The sequence below is a fragment of the Elephantulus edwardii genome, unplaced genomic scaffold (assembly GCF_000299155.1).
Source record: "Elephantulus edwardii isolate Elephantulus edwardi_28Jun2011 unplaced genomic scaffold, EleEdw1.0 scaffold00112, whole genome shotgun sequence".
Classification (NCBI taxonomy): domain Eukaryota; kingdom Metazoa; phylum Chordata; class Mammalia; order Macroscelidea; family Macroscelididae; genus Elephantulus; species Elephantulus edwardii.
This window is the reverse complement of record NW_006399862.1, coordinates 7881638-7899372: the sequence shown is the minus strand read 5'-3', so window position 1 is coordinate 7899372 and position 17735 is coordinate 7881638. Positions and strand designations below refer to the sequence as shown.

The following is a 17735-nucleotide window of genomic DNA, read 5'->3' as shown; positions in this document are numbered from 1 at the left end:
AGGAAGGTGGTTACATATTTTATATATACATAAAAGAAGAGTTGAGGTGAAACCATCCTCTTGAACCTGAGAAACTGATAGCTCCCTCCCTACCATCATAACCAGTGAGGTCAATTGGTCAAACATTCTCACTATTACCCATCTCCTCATATATTCTTTTAATTTTAAGAACACAGCATGTCAATTTTTGTTTTACATACTTCTAGCAAAGAGTGTTTAACCAAATATCAGCATATAGTTTCTAAAAACTTCTGTTCATGCTATTGTTGTTAGGTGATGTCTGGTTGACTGTGATTCATCTCAACTCTATAAACAATAGATCTGAACCCAGCCCTGTCCTCTGCCATCCTCACCATTTATGATATACTTGACCCCACTGTTTTAGTCATAGTCTGTGATAAAAATTGTTCTTGTTATGTGCTGTCGAGTCACCTGTGACTCATAGAGATCCTATGTACAACAGCCCTACACTCTGCTCTATCCTGTGCCAACATTATTGTCTCTGACACACCTACCCCCATTACCCACTCTGCTCTATCCTGTGCCAACATTATTGTCTCTGACACACCTACCCCCATTACCCCAGGCAATGAATCAGTCCATCTCATAAAGGGTCTTCCTCTTTTGTGCTGTCCCTCCTAAGCATGACATCCCTCTCAAAGCACTGGTCCTTCCTTACAACATGTCCAAAGATGTCAGATGAAGTTTCAGAACCCTTGCCTCCAAGGAACAGTCTGGTCTCACCCTCTCTAGGATAAACCTTTTTGTTCTGCTAGCAGTATATATGGTATATTCAAGACTATGCTCCAGCGCCACAGCTCAAAGACATCAATTCTCCTTCTATCATCCCTTCTCATTGTCCAGCTCTCATTTACTTGCATAGCAAGTAATTGCAAACACTATGGCCTGGATCAAGTGCATCTTAATCTCCAGAATATTAAAAAGATAATTCATTTTGGTGTTAAATAAGTCTAATAAATCTATAATAGGAAGAGATACATTTAAAATAAACTGTCTGAGTTTGGTGCTTCCTCAAAAAGCTGAACATAGAAATTCCATATGACCCAGCTATTCCACTACGTGGAATATACCTTGAGAATATGAAAACTGAGGCACAAACTGAGATTTGTACACCAATGTTCATAGCAGCAATATTCACCATCACAAGAACATGGAAACAGCCCAAATCCAACCACAAATGAATGGATTGAGAACTTATGGTACATTCCACAATGGAATACTATGCAGCATTAAAGAGCAGTAACTTTGTAAGTTATTACCTTACTTGGGAGGGACTGGAGAGCCTTATGCTGAGTGAACTAACTCAGTCCCACAATGATAAATATTGTATAAAACTGTTATTGTAGAATGAGTATAAAGATCCAAGAAGCGTGGGAGAGGTTGGAAGCAGAGGGATGTGGATGTGCAGGGGCAGGGGGGATTATTGGGTTGTACAATTTGATGGGTGGGTGGGGTGAGGGACATTGAAAGAATTTGCTCGAATTTGTATACTAGTTTTGTAAATAAACTAGTAGAAAAAAAATTAAAATAAACTGCCTGGAATATCTTCTTGATTTATTGCTAGATTACTATAAACCAAGCTATGGATGCATTTCTTAGCAATGACTAATAACTGGTTTAAGAAACATGTTTTAAGGAAGTCATTTTTTCATTTTTATGCATCAGAATCACCAAAATAAAAACTATTAATGTAAAAGATTCTGAATGAGGGTAAGAATAAAAAATTGTCTGTAACTTCCAAAGAATCAGAAATAAGATACAATTGCTAAATTCTTTTTTCCTGGATAAAGGAAAAGATGCTTAGAAGACAATGCCTTGAATTCTTTAGGGTGACAACCATGAGACAAAATCTTCAGTACTAAATAGGTCTTTTTGTCCCTCACAAGCATATAAATATGGAAAAGCAGTAAGTTTATTAACACATCTTAGGCCTAAGAAGAAATGTGAGCCTTAAATCTTATACAGAACAAACTGTCTTAGAGTTATGATAAAGCATTAAGAATTACTTACAATATTAAAATAGCCATACTAAAAATATTAGAGATCATGGTGGCCTACTTGTAAAGTGGTACACTACATTACCAAAGGCATGTAGCTCGAAAATTACAAAACATTTCTACAAGAAACAAAAAGAAATCTGGAGAATTGGAAGAACATACCATGCTCATGGATAAGAAGACTCAATATCCTTAAAATGACAATTCTACAAAAAGCAATCTACAAGTTAAATGCAATCCCAATACAGATGCCAATTCCTTTCTTCAACAAGATGGGAAAGGCAAATACCAATTTCATCTGGAATGGAAAGAGACCCCGAGGAAGAGAAACACTACTGAAAAGGGGAAACAAAGTAAATGCCATTGCACTCTCTGACCTCAAATCCTACAACACAGATGTGGTGATCTAGACAGTGTGGTGCAACAGAAAAGTAGATAATGGAGTAGAATTGAGAACCCAGAAATCAGTTTATCCACCTATGGTCAACTGATCTTTGACAAGGAGACAGAATCAGTTAAGAAGGTAAAGAATAGTCTCTAGCTAATGGTGTGGGTAAAATTGTAAAACCATCTGCAGAAAACTTAAACCAGACCCACACTCCACACCTCATACAAAAACCAACTCAAGATGGACCAGCAACCTAGAAGTAAAACTAAAGACCCTAAAATTCATCAGAGAGAAAAGCTAGGAAGAACTCTAGAAGCCCTAGTCCACAGCATGAATAGTCTTCCAGGCATAGTGAAAAACTTAAAACTTGGAAATAATAAAATAGATGAATGGAACCTGGTAAGAATCAAATACCTATGTACATAAAAAGGAAACCCACAGACTGGGGTGGGGGGGATCTGGCAATGGAATATCTGATAAGGGACTTTTAACTAAAATTTCTAGAATCCTCAATCACTTCAACAAGAAAAAGGTAAACAACTCAGTCACAAAATGAGCACAGAATATGAATAGACATTTCACCGAAGAAGATATTTAGATGGAAAACAAACACATAAATAAATGTTCAAAAACCCTACTTGTCAGAGATAAGCAAATCAAAACAACTATGAGATAGCATCTTACCCCAGGAACAATAGCAAAACTCAACAGGGCAGCAAACAACAAATGCTGGTGAGATTGTAAAGAGCACTTATTCACTGCTGGTGGGAATGTAAAATGGTACAACCACTATGGAAGGTGGTCTGACACTTTCTCAAAAAGGAATATATGATTATGCATTATATGTATGAGAACAAGGGGTGCATTGTAGGGTGGACTGGGGAAAGGGGATGAAAATATGTAACAATGAATAAAAAAAATATATACTTCAATGTTAAAAGGAGTGGGAAAGTATTCTCCAAATACAGGATGAAATCATAAGATAACCAAATCTTTCCCTGATTCATACCAGCCTCAGGAATATAACCCATGACTATGACTGTATTATGAGCTATATAAACAGAGACCAAGAATTGCACTGTAGAACTCAGTATAGTGCTACATCTCCCAGGACTAAATACAAGGAGTATGAGTCAAGAGTCATTGAAGAGGAATGTCCTTAAGAAAACTTTATTCCTAATAATAGTCCTTCCTATGAGTTTCATAGTTTTAGTAGGTAGCATTTATTTAAGGAATATGGAAAGTCATGTAGACAAATATATTCCAAAAGGAAAACATACAAATGCAAATTTATTAGTGTTTTATGGATGTTCATTATTTGGTCTTCTCAAAAACTCTTACAAGAATGCTTTACTTATTTACTTATGATAAGATCTTCAGAGGTCAATAACAGTCTGATGGAAACTAGTCCTTGTGTTTTGAAAGGTGGCAAAGTCAGGAGTAAAAATATAGGAACAATTTTCTCGCTGTTGATGACCTGTGCACCTACATGTGGAATCAACTCTAGAAGCACCAAGTCAGATCATGTATAGAACATGCTTCATATGGGAATTCAAAAGTATATACTGAGATCCTTACGGCTTCAAACTTTAGTCAGAAGCATCTGGATCACAACCTTGCTCGGCAAGGAAGGTCCTCAATGAAATGGATTGACACAGTACTTCAACAGTAGAGACTGTGACAAGGGTGTAGGAGCCAGGAGTGTTTCATTCTGTTGTACATAGAGCCTGTAGGAATCAGAGCCAACTTGGTGGCTAGCAATAGGCAGTTCCAAGGATAATTTATACCTCATTTTTCTTTTGAGGACTCTTAACTACTAATAAAATTATCATTCAACTAACAAGTGCTTCTTCAAGTAAATTTTAAAGCTGAATCAATTTGTAAAAATGTAATAAAATAAAAAGGTTCCATTTGTACAATACCACTTTTATTGAGACTATTTAGATAACTTAGTACTATTAACCACTGAAACTACTTTTATAAACTATGTAGTCACAAAACTATATGGAAACTTGATGCATTTGTAATTGAAATTAATTGTTTGAATTCAATCACAGTAACAAATCTGGTGGCCTAGTGGTAAGAAATTGTGTTGTAATCCCAGAGGAACATGGTTCAAATCTATTACTTGTTCCATGGGAGAAGGGTGAGCAATCTCCTCTCATGCAATTTACTGCCTCTGAAAACACACCCTGAAGGGTCAACTATGAGTCAGTTCCAACTTGATGGCACACAACAACAACAACTTTAAAAAAATGAACAGCAACGGTAAAAATAACCAAACAAAAGCTCAATATTTTTTCCACTAGAAAGACATGATCTTGCAGATTTTAGTAATTATAAAAATAATTAGAGAGCTCTCGTGGCCTGGTGAGTAAAGAGTTGTGTGGCCAACCAAAAGGCAAGAGGTTTAAGTCCACTAAGTTGCTGCTCAGGAGAAATATGAGCAATCTCCGACTACACAATCTAAAATCTCTAGACACCCCCTGGAGGGTAAACTATGAGTCCATTCCAACTTGATAGCAATGAGTTGTTGTTTTGTTGTGTCTTTAACCCATTTAATCCAGAAGGAAAAAGCTGCTGCAAATTTGGTCAGAATTTTGTTTCCTAATATGCATCGGTTAATTTGCTCAGTAAGTTTTCTATTCTCTGGACATTTTCTGCCCTGAACATATCTTCAGATCCTTAATGCTGTGCTAGTACCAACTCTCTGCTCTAGTGGCATTTATATTCTTAACCGATTAAATTTCAAGGTGTCAGCCAGACCTTATCACAAGAGCATCACTTTGAGTGTGGTTTATGATATGGAAAGGTCAGCATGCTCATGTCCCATTCTTAACCAACTCAGAAACTTCCTGCTGTTTATGGTCAACTAATCCCATGATTATAGCTTAGCAAACAAAGCCAAATGCCTGTGTGCTCATGAATAAAGTCAAGGAAAAGAGTAATCTAAACATAAGCTGATAGCAAAGCTCATTGTATCTTTTTTTTGTTATCCTATTTTTACTGTGAAATCTGCTGGTCTGAAAGAGACATCATATTTGGGAGGGTGGAGAGACAACTCAAGAGAGGAAGACCCTCAATGAGACAGATCGATTCACAAACTGAGATAATGGGGGTAGGTGTGTCAGAGACAGTAAGGTTGGCACAAGATAGAGCAGGGCTTAGGACTCTTGAACATAGGGTCACTATGAATCTTGAGACTTGATGGCACATAAGAACAACATCTGAAAGCTACCATCACTGCACCTCATGCTTACACCAAGCTCACTTTTTAATCTGTGTTTCTGTGTAGGAGTGCTGCTCATGTTGAAAAGGTCATACATGACTATCTATCATCACTATGTGTATGTAAAATGTAAACTTTTTTTTATCATTATTTTGTGTGTGTGCACCATCAAATCAGACCTGACTGGTACAGGAGGATATTGCGTCTCCTTCTCCGCAGAGCATCTGGTGGATTCGAAACGTGTTCCTCTGGGATTGCAGTGCAGTTTCTTGCCACTAGGCCACCAGAGCTCCCCGTAAAATATAAAGTTTTAAATGCAGAAGAATCAGTAGTTGGAAAACATGGGCTTGGTGAAAGGAATGAGGTTGGAAATAGAATGATTGAATTTTGTAAAATCAATGACATATTCATTGCAAATACATTTTATAAGAGACACAAACGCAGTTTAGACACATAGACTTCACCTGATGGTATGCATAGGAACCAGAACGATTACATCTGTGAAGGAACCGCTGGAGAAGCTCAATATCAGCTGTGAAAACTAGGTCGGGGGCTGATGGTGGAACAGACCACCAATTACTCATATGCAAGTTCAAACTGAAGCTGAGGAAAATTAAACCGAATCCACAGGAGCCAAAATATGACCTTGATTTTATCCCACCTGAATTTCAGAATCATCTCAGGAACAGGTCTGAGACCTTGAACACCAATGAGCGAAGACCAGATGAGTTGTGGGAGGATGTCAAAGGTATCATCCAGGAAGAGTGCAAACGGTCATTACAAAGATAGAAGAGGAAGAAAACACCAAAATGGATGTCAGAAGAGACTCTGAAGATTGCACTGGAGCGCAGAGAAGCCAAAGCACAAGGAAGAATTCAAGATACTAAAGAACTGAACAGAAGATTCCAAAAGGCTGCTCGGAATGACAAAGCAAAATGAAATGTGCGTGGAGCTAGGGTCAGAAAATCAAAAGGGCCGAACTCGCTCAGCGTTTCTTAAGCTCAAGGAACTGAAGAACAAATTCAAACCTAGAGTTGCTATAATCAAGGATGCTTTGGGCAGAATATTAAATGATCCAGGAAGTATTAAAAGAAGATGGAAGGAATATACTGAGTCATTGCACAGAAAGGAATTGGCAGATACAGAAGAATTAATGAAATAACATATGAACAAGAGCCTATGGTGATGAAGGAAGAAGTTCAAGCTGCTTTGAAGGAAATAGCAAAAAATAAGGCCCCAGGAATAGATGGTATACCAATTGAAGTATTTCAGATAACAGATGTTGCCCTGGATGTGCTCACCAAGTTGTGCCAAGAAATCTGGAGAACAACCACTTGACCAAGTGACCTGAAGAGATTTATATTTGTTCCCATTCCAAAGAAAGGTGACCCAACTGAGTGTGGAAACTACAGAACAGTGTCATTGATTTCACATGCAAGCAAGATTCTACTGAAGATTATCCAAAAACGATTAGAACAACACCTCAGCAGAGAACTTCCGGAAGTCCAGGCTGGGTTTAGAAGGGGTTGTGGTACTAGGGATATTGTAGCTGATGTTAGATGGATCTTGGCTGAAAGCAGAGAAAACCAGAAGAATGTCTATCTGTGTTTCATTGATTATGCAAAGGCATTTGACTGTGTGGATCATAACAAACTGTGGCTGACTCTGAGAAGAATGGGAATCCCAGAACATTTAATTGTGCTAATGTGAAACCTATACTTGGACCAAGAGGCAATAGTCAGAACAGAGCAGGGTAACACTGCATGGTTCAAAATTGAGAAGGGTGTACACCACAGATGCATCCTGTCTCCATACCTTTTCAACATGTATGCAGAGCAGATTATCTGAGAGGCTGGGCTCTATGAGGAGAATTGTGGCATGAGGATTGGTGGAAGATCTATTAACAATCTGCGTTATGCAGATGACACAACCCTGCTTGCTGAAACTGAGGAGGACCTCATGCACTTGCTGCGAAGGATCAAGGACTGCAGCCTTCAGTATGGACTGAGGCTCAATGTCAAGAAGACAAAGATTCTCACCACTGGACCAATTGGCAGCATCAGGATGGATGGCGAAGAGATTGAGCTTGTTCACAGCTTCAGTTTGCTCGGCTCCACAGTCAACACTCTTGGCACCAGCAGTCAGGAAATAAAAAAACGTATCGCGATGGGAAAGTCTGCTGTCAGGGACCTCTCTAAAGTTCTCAGGAGAAACAGTGTCTCTCTGGAGACTAAGGTGCACCTGATACAGGCCATGGTATTTGCAATTGCTTGTTATGTATCAGAGTTGGACAATGACTAGGGAGGACAGAAGGAGGGTTGATGCTTTTGAACTGTGGTGTTGGAGAAGAGTACTGAATGTACCATGGACTGCCAGGAAAACAAACAGATTCATCTTGGAGAGGATTAAACCAAGCTACTTTTTGGAGGCAAGGATTCTGGGGCTTCATCTGACATACTTTGGACATGTTGCCAGGAGGGACGGGTCCTTGGAGAGGGACATCATGCTTGGGAGGGTGGAGGGACAGCGCAGGAGGGGAAGACCCTCTATGAGATGGATTGATTCGGTGACTGGGGTAATTGGGATGGGTGTGTCAGAGGCAGTGCGGTTGGCGCAGGATAGAGCAGGGTTTAGGGCTGTTGTGCATAGGGTCGCTATGAGTCGCAAACGACTCGACGGCACATAACAACAATAACAAATGTATTATGACCATTCCCAAGTGAAAATCAGGTTTTAAAGAAGAGGTACTGTTTTTTATTCACACAAAATGCTATATGGATTAGCAGTAATCTGGTTAAAAGCCAGTTTCATTCAGATGTATCAGTCAAACTTATCATTGGATAAGCAGAGAATCGTATGTTTTCTATTAAAAGAAAATTATTCCTAGAATTGGTGAAAGGTTACCGAGGCACCCTCATACATCCCCAAAGTGCAAACTTATGATACTTATCCTAAATTTTCCAAGTATTACATTACTTGTGATATCAATTTTGTAACTGCTTATTTACAGAAAGTTCAACGAACGTCCTGTATATTTAGTCTCCTCAAAGATTGCTTTCTTAAAGCTAGGGGAAATGTATTCCAACCACAAAGATATTCTCTAGTTCTATCTGTAATCAGAGAATACAAAGAGAAAAGAAAACAAAGAGGGAAGAGAGGAAAATATAAAATTAGAAGGGAAGTTAGAGAAAAACCATTTTTTAAAAAGGAAGATAAAAGGCAAAATTTAAAAGCTGCAGGGGGAAAGAGAAGACAGATATATAGAAGATACATAAAAAGACAAACAGGAAATAGAAAAAGATAAAGACCTCTCAGATGAGCGATTGTTGAGAAATAAATTGAATTTTGTTTTAATTTTTGTTTTATGGAAGAATTATTGTGACAGGCTTAGTGAGCTTCGACAAAGCATCATAACTATTCAATATCATACACTTTTTGAGATTCTTTTTAATCAACCCAACAGAGGTAAAAGTGTTTTCTTCACTATAATAACTGTTAAATAGTATGAAACCAAATCAAGAGAATAGTAAACTATTTTCTCCAAGGAAACTGCTAGTTTTTTTACATTCTATGTATATTCATTGACACTCTATAAATTCTTGTAGATAGACAAGAGACACCAAGGCTGGCATTTTGATTACATGGAAATGTTATGTTCAATGGGAAACAAAACCAAAAACCCCAAAACACTTAATTCCCATTGGAAATCATGATTTAAATGAATAATTAAATGATACATGAATCAGTCAGTTATCAACAATATCTTGGTCAGATTGCCTAAAATGTTGTTTTCAATGTGTGATTTCTCAGGTTGTCTGGAGGCACGAGGGTATGCATTGAAGTATTTTCATAACTATTCCTCAGATTATTAACTGGCCTCCATGTTCCACCCCTTACACACACATCCACATCCCACAGAATGGTGACAGTTTATCTCATTCTCCACAGTGTTCCTATATACCTAAGTGTGGAAAAAACTTTGAAGAATCGATGTCCCTGGTGAATGTTGTCATGGAAAACTTCAGGAAATACCAACACTTCTCCTGCTATTCTGACCCGGAAGGAAACCAGAAGAGCGTCATCCTAACCAAACTCTACAGTTCCAATGTGCTGTTCCATTCACTCTTCTGGCCAACATGTATGATGGCTGGTGGTGTGGCCATCGTCGCCATGGTGAAACTCACACAGTATCTCTCCCTGCTCTGTGAAAGGATCCAACGGATCAATAGATAAAGGCGAAAATGGATGAGATCATTTTAATTTAAAGCTCAAATACTGTTTTCTTTCATTCTTCACCAAAGAACCTTAAGTTTGTAATGTGCAGTCTTGTTATGAGTTACTTAATCTATTCTTATACGTAGAGCAATAATGCAAAAGCTGTTGTATATGCAAACATGATGTCTTTATTATTCAGGAGAAGAAATAACTGTTTTGTGTTGGTTGGCTGTCTTGTTTCAACGCTGGAATTAATACTTCCTTCTCCTATTTAGCTAAAATAGGGCTCAGTGATTCACTTGCCAAGCTTTGTGGAAGAACGCAGACACTACCAAGGTCTGTGTCCTGAACTGTCAAGTCTCTTGAGGACATTTCTGCAATACTTTTCATCATTCATTGTTTACCAAAGCTGCAGCCAAAAAAATTTTTTTTCCTTCCCTTACTCTAAACTGAGCCCTATTATAGTAAGTGAAGAGACCAGGTTTCCTATGTAAAGGGTGTTAAGCACCATTCTTGTATTTTTACCATATCACTGTACAGAGGAGTGGAGGAGAATCCAGCTAGCTGCTTTTCTTTTATCACTTTTTACTCATAACTTTGAATTTTTTAAAATTAGTTTTCAAAGGAAAAGTTGTTTTCATTAGCCTATCTATAATTTCTTTCTGTGGTGTAAACAGAAAAGAAACTGTCCTTTTCCATTCAAGACCCTGCTACTGTGTGAGGAGATGACATTTACAAGATGTTTTATTATCTATGAACTGAGGGAATATTGGTGGATGTTCCAGTACAAGGCAGGAAAGTATATGTGACTAAGATATGTTTGTGAAAATTCTTGTTCCATTTCAATTGAACTGTTAGATGATTAAATTAAGATCCATTTTATGGTCAAAGCTAGTGAACTGCTTCAAGTGGGAAAATCTGTTGTGGAAAATTAATACATTGGAATATTGTTCTTTGGGAATTTGTGTTCAAGATAATGAACGTGCAGTCTCTCCTTTGAATATTGGGATTTTAAAACTGTGTGCACAGAATATTTGTCTCTTCTACATGTTTTCTTTTTCTATTTACAATTTCCCTTTGTGTTGTTATATTTTATAAATACAGTAGACTTTTCCCCTCTAACACACACTTGAACTGAATAACAAATTTAAAGAAACCCTTTGTTCACATTGCCATTTATTTATTGTTTAAGAGGGGGGAATGAGAGGCTCTTTTAAACAAAACATTCCTTCTTTTATTCAACATCAAGACTAGAAGGAAAAGACAAACATCTTTTTCATCTATATTTAAGTACTTTTTTGTAATGTAGTATAAAAGTTTTTTAGGTATTGCAAAGTTTTACAAATCATGCTTGTGGACTGAATGGTAAAACAAATCTGATGAAATGGAAATTAATCTGCAATATTGTAATTCATAGTCTGACTTTTCATAAGCAAATAAATCCGTAGGGTGTAATCAAGACTTCAATGTGTAATTAAAATTAGCACACATACAGGACACATTCAATCAGCAAAGTTTGAATACCTTTTGCATTCTGAGCTGAAAAGATCATGGTGATTTAAAAACCTGATTCAGTAACTTTAAAACATTTTAAGAAATTGCAAATATAGTTATTTTATGTTCACACACATACAATATCATGTATATCTGGAAATTCATTTTCATTCCTAGTATCCTACAGGTATAATTCTGAAAATAATAGAGACATTTTTATTACTTTGGAGCTGAAAATTCTTATTTAATATTCCTTTTATTTCCCTTGAATTGATTCAAGGATAAAACATGTAAATGAAATTATTATATGAGGGCTTTTTGTCATTCTGGATATTTAATAAAAAATCTCAACTGATATTTCAGATAAAAATGAAGAGACTTCAAAATAATTATATTAAAAAGAAGTTAAATATAGTATTTTCTTAAGTCCTAATTAAAAAACATTCCCTTTAATTAATTTAAATGTTGTTAGGTATTGGCAAGTCAGACTCATATCAACCCTATGTGTAATAGCTCTGAACCCAGTGCTATCCTGAGCCAGTCTCATTGTCTCCAACACACCTACCCCTATTATCCAGTTACTGAATCAATCCATCTCATCCAGGTTCATCCTCTCCTGCACTGTCCTTCCACCTTTCCAAGCATGTCGTTTTCCACGGATGGTCCCTCTTGGCCACATACCCAAAGTGAGACAGAGCTTCAAAATCCTAACCTCCAAGGAGCAGCTTGGTTTCACCCTCTCCACGACAGACCTGTTTGTTCTCCTGACAGTTCACAGTGTGTTTGACACTCTTCTCCAGAATCACAATTCAAAGGCATTGATTCGGCTTCTATCATCTTTAGTCAGTGTCCAGAGGGTGGCATGTTGTTGTTTACCATCGAGTCAGAACCTTCCAGCAGGTTTTCAGAGGCAGTTAACCACATGGGAGGAGATTGCCCATCCTTCTCCCTTGAAATGGCTGGTGGCCTTGAACTGCATGCCTTTGGGATTGCAGCACCCCTTCTTGCTACTAAGTCACCAGGGCTCATTTCTAGAGGGCAGCATAACGATGTCCAAATCTGACTTATACTAATTCCAGTGCCAAGTGCATTGCTCTACTACTGGCTCAAAATCCCTTGCAATGACACCAAACAGTTCTTACAGAATTATACTTATGGTTATAGAATTTACTAGAGACATTAACAGGTTATAATTCAGGTTGGCAACAGGATACAATTCCTCAATTAGGACTCCTTCATAAGTATGATCACAGGTCCTTTGACCTTCATTAGCTCAGTGTTACAAAATTTCTTTGTGGTTGGTTATTATTTACTGTCAAGTTGGAACCTACCCATAGCTGACCCTCTGACAGATTTTCAGAGGCATTTAATCACATAGGAGGAGATTGCCCATCCTTTTCCTGTGGAGCACCTTTGAAACTGCATTTCAGCTTCTTACAACTAGGCCACCAGAGCTTCCACAAAGTTCCCTAGTTGTGTAATTACTGTATCTCCCCTCAGTCCCTCATTAATCTTTGGTGAGGGCCCCTTACTCTGGTGCAGTGGGATAGCAGTTTCAGGTGAGCTCAATCACATGGTGCTCTCTAATTATCCACTGATTTTGCTGCTGCTTTGTGTAGGTCCCAGTCTGACTGGTACAGGAATCTCTGGTCCCAAAGGATGTGTGATGCACTTTGCTTCCTCCTTGCTGGTAGTGAGATTCCCATTCTTGTTATTAAACTTACTAATGTTAAGCTTGATATTATTGTTGTTATGTATGAGTCACCTGAAACTTATAGCAACACTATGTACAGTAGCTCTGAAGCTTGCCCTGTCCTGAGCCAGTCTCACTGACTCTGACATACCCATACCTACCCCCATTATTCCAGTTACTCTATCAATCCATCTCATTCAGGATCGTCCTCTTTCGTGCTGTCCCTCAACCCTTCCAAGCTTGCTGTCCTTCTCCAAGGACTGGTCCCTCCTGGTATTCACACCAATGGCAGCCTCCAAAAAGCTATGGTAAAAAGAAGCGATTCTATAGAAGACCACTGGTCAAATGGTGATTAGGACAAGGGTATAAGCAGTCAGAAAATTCACTTTATCCTTGACATTTAGCGTTCTACTATGTTATTTTTTTCACATAGCTGCAAATGACCAACACGATTATCCATGGCATTTATGTAGCAAATATTATTTGCTATATGTCAAGCCACAACCTTGTTATCATATTCCTGTGGGTGAAACATCTTAACATTGACATTAACAGAGAGTCATTGGACAGAAAAAATAACATGAGTATCTGAAGTGAATTAAAACAATCTTAAAAGAATGTGTTGTTGAACTGGTATAAATACTTGCTACTCCAAATACTGGAATATACAAACAGAAACAATTAAGTAGTTCTCACTACTATATATATATATATATGTGTGTGTGTGTGTGTGTGTAAAATTCCCAACATGACGGACATTCATCAAAAGGTGATAGTGAAATGTTGTAAAATGTAGAGAGTAATAACATTATTATAACTAATAATATATAAGGAGATCTGATGGTTTAATGGTAAGGAGCTGAGGTGTCAACCTGAAAACATAAAGTTGGAGTACATCATCTGCTCTGCTAGAGAAAGATGGTTCATCTCCTCTCATGCAATTTACCACCTAAAAAAAATCTGTTGGAGGGTCAGCTATGAGTCTGTTCTGACATAAAGGTACATAACAATGGCAACAATAGTAAATAGTAACTTGTAGCTAAAGTAGCTTAAAAAAATGTCATTTTTGTCCAAAATTTATACCAATGTATAAACTTCTTCTATACCATCCTTAACAGGAATCACACATAAACAGAATGCCCCTTACTTGAGTGCTGCCAATGACTGGATCGATCACTCCTTAATTAATAGTGGGAAGCATTACCTATAAAAAGTTGAAATCTGCCTATCCATTTACAAATAATCTATAGAAACCTAACACAATATTTCTGTCACTAATTTAAATTTTTAGTGTTATTTCACAGTCAGAACATTGGAGGGGAAAGGAAAGAAAATTCCATTGGTTTATAATATATAAAGCTTTGGGGGAAAATTGATTCAGACAGAATTAAGATATTAAGGGGGACTTTGGAGGGCAATATTAATTACAGTAAGTGTAAAAAATAAAGAATATTATTGTTGGTGGTGGTGTTGTTAGGTACCATGAAGTTGAGCATGATTGACTCATAATGACCCTATGAACAGCCAAACTGAATCCTTCCCATCCTGTGCTATCCTCTTCATCTCTGGCACACTAGAGTCCGTTGCTGAATATACACATGAACATCTAAATGGTCATGGAAGAAAGAAATTGATGAGCTAGCTAAGTCCTTCTAGCCAATATGAATTTTAATCTCTTAACTATCTCAGGTATAATTTTACTTTCTTTTTTAACTCTTCTTATTATTATTAATTTCAATGAAAATTTACAGATACTTTGGATTTCCATTCATTCATTGTTGCACTTTTCTCCCTGCCCATCCTCCCCCAGTTTGCTCTTCTGTTTGAAAAATAAAAGAAAAATTATCACATTGTTATATAATCCCTCCTCCCAATTCCATTCTACTTTTTTACTTTCTTAAAGATAACACTGTCTGAAATGCTACAATTACAGTCTTAATCAACTTTATGACAGCCAGGCAGGAATAAAATTTATACAAAATAATCCCACAATTATGTTATGAGTGTGGTTTGGCTAAAGTATTATTTTCCAGTTCAACTCCAAGGAATTAAAAGAAAATGTCAATCTTTTATTTCCTGTAATTTTTTTTTCCCTTCAAGGAAAGATAAACTTATCCCTTGATATAAGATGCATATATGGAGCTCTGGTGGCTCAGTGAATAAAGGAGTTGTGTTGCCAATCCAAAAATAAGTGGTTCAAATCCACCAGGTACTACAAGAGAGAAAACTGGGCAATCTCCTCCCGTACAATTTACAGCCTCGGAAAACCTACTGGACGTTTAGCTATGAGTCAGTTTGACTCAATGACATCATCAAATCAACAAACAACATGAAGCTAGAGAATTTCCTCTCAGTCATTAAAATTGCTTAATTGAAGTTTCTATGACTATTTTATGGACCGCTGATAACCTAGGTGATAAGGAGTTGTGCTGTCAGCCCAAAGGTGGATGGTTCAAATCCACCAATTGCTCAGCTAAAGAAAGATAGGCACAAACTGGGGAGGCGGGTAGAGAAAATGGTGCAGTAATGAAGGAATGAAAACCCAAAATCCCTGTAAATGTTCATTAAAACTAATAAAATTTAATAAAATAAAATTAAAAAAAGAAAGATAGGCATTTTCCTCCCTTGTGATTTACAGTCCCTGAAAACTGCCAGGAGGGTTAGCTATGATTTAGTTCTGATTCAGTAGAAATGAGTCAATAAGTTATTTAGTGACGAACTGTCCTTTAACCCGTGAGACAAAGATTCTCTAAGCCTTGCAAGCTGTTATCAATATAACATGATACCAGGGTCACAGAGTCAGTCCTCAAGGGTCTACATCATCCTATGATTTATTAGCAATACCAGAAATTAAAATGGAAGTCAAGCTTCTATTTGAGGAAAACTCTTTCTTCACCTTTCCTTACCCCTCCCTACCATTTTCTTTTCTGTTTCATACTTATTCTCCTTATAAGTGTAAAAATAACTGCCTAAAACTATACTTCCAAATCTTTTGTATCTAAAATCACAGAAGGAGACAAAGTCAACATTCCTATAAGTCCCCCAAAAGCTAGTTTTCTTTGTATTACTTTTCACTAGCAGGCCCATATTTATGACCCAGGTAAACTATTGGCTACACAATATAATATGGCATTACAGAGTCTCAGTTAGGACATGTGATTCACAGTTCTCACTAGTTAGGGGGCAAATAATTTCCAAGAGGAAAATGGATGTGAGTGAAAGACAAGAAGGGAGGATGGGCAAGGAAGAGCAATAGATGGCCATTACAACAATCTTGGACATGTTTATCCCAAATCCTTCTCCTAGCACAGATCTGATTGACATGGAAAAGGAGTGCCACATTATTTAGAGAAAGAAATTAGTGTCATTGAGAGGGGAGAGGAGCTACAAAGGAACAACTGCTCACAATTTACTTTGCATTTTCTCTGGTGCTCCCTCTATTATCTCCTAATATTCAAAAAGAAACAAAGAGCATTTCTGGTGTTCACTAAATGAGAAATGTTGGAATATTATGGTTTCAGCAGGAAAAAGTTCATTTAAAAACAGTATGGGCAATTGATATCACAATCAGAGCAGAGCATTGATAGGAAAACAAAAGGTAGTTCAGGAAAAGGAAAAGGAATGATAAATTAGGGGAAAGAAACTGAGACTTTAAAAATCTAATGTAAGCAAGGATTATTATTCACTGGGTATTAACTAAGGAGTCTCTGTGCTTGTTCTGTTTTGTTTCTTAAGAAACTTATCCATTAGGGGTGATCTATATATTCTTAGCCTAAAACAGATTCAACAAATCCACTTCTTGCTTCTTTGCAGGGAATAAAAGCCAAAACAAAAACAAAAAACAAAACAAACAAAAAAAAAACAAACAAACAACCCAATGACTTAAACATGTAAAGAGAGAAAAGGATGAATGGAACAAGACTTTCTCTATTGCTTCAGATTTCCCCACCATTTAAAAAATTTCCAGTATTTTAAAGTCATTCCTTCCTTAGCCATGCAGTGAGATATCTTATCACAGATCTATCAAAAGGAAGTATTAGTCATTAGAGTTACTTTACATTCTGAACATCCATAATGCCTTCACCTATGGTCTGCCCAAACTCACCAAACTCTTCTAGCTGCAGAACAATCAGTGCTCAGTCCTTTAATTTTCTGCATTAAAATTCCAGAAGTTTATATCAGACAGCTGCAAACCCTGACTCTTAGCTCCTTCCCCTGGTGAGCAACAGGCCCTCCTTGTTCCATCCTTGGCATGACAGAAGTATCAATTCAGAGAAATAAATAGTGTCTGTCCCTAAGCAAGAACATTCAGCTGCTGTAACTAACATCTATAATTCCAGTCTTTTAGACTGGCCCTTCCTGTCCCAAACTGAGAAGATATGCAGCATAGACTGCCAATATTACATGTAAGTACACCTACAGAAAGACAACTAAACCAGAACCCACTACCATTGACTCAATTCCAGCTTCTAATGGCTATATAGGGCACAGTAGAACTGTCCCATAGGGTTTCCAAAGCTATACTCTTTATGGGTTATCTGTAGGGAAGTGTGGTGGCCTAGTGGTAACAAGTTGCCTTGCCAGCCCTAAGGCACATGGTTCAAATTAAACAGCTACTCCAAGAAGAAAGATGAGCTATCTACTCCTGTGCAATTTATAGCCTCTGAACCCCCATGGGAGGTCAGCTATGGGTCGGTT

At 37.5% G+C, this 17735-nt stretch overlaps 1 protein-coding gene across 1 annotated transcript in view; it reads left to right on the top strand.

Moving 5' to 3' along the window:
- The window catches only part of LOC102863122 (calcium-activated potassium channel subunit beta-2-like), a 94735-nt gene extending 84867 nt beyond the window's left edge, over positions 1-9868 (top strand). Inside the window, exons 3-4 of the mRNA XM_006892187.1 lie at positions 9446-9464; positions 9584-9868. Of these exons, the coding sequence (XP_006892249.1) occupies positions 9446-9464; positions 9584-9868 (304 nt within the window). The remainder of the gene's footprint in view (positions 1-9445; positions 9465-9583) is intronic.
- Positions 9869-17735: the final 7867 nt, after the last annotated feature.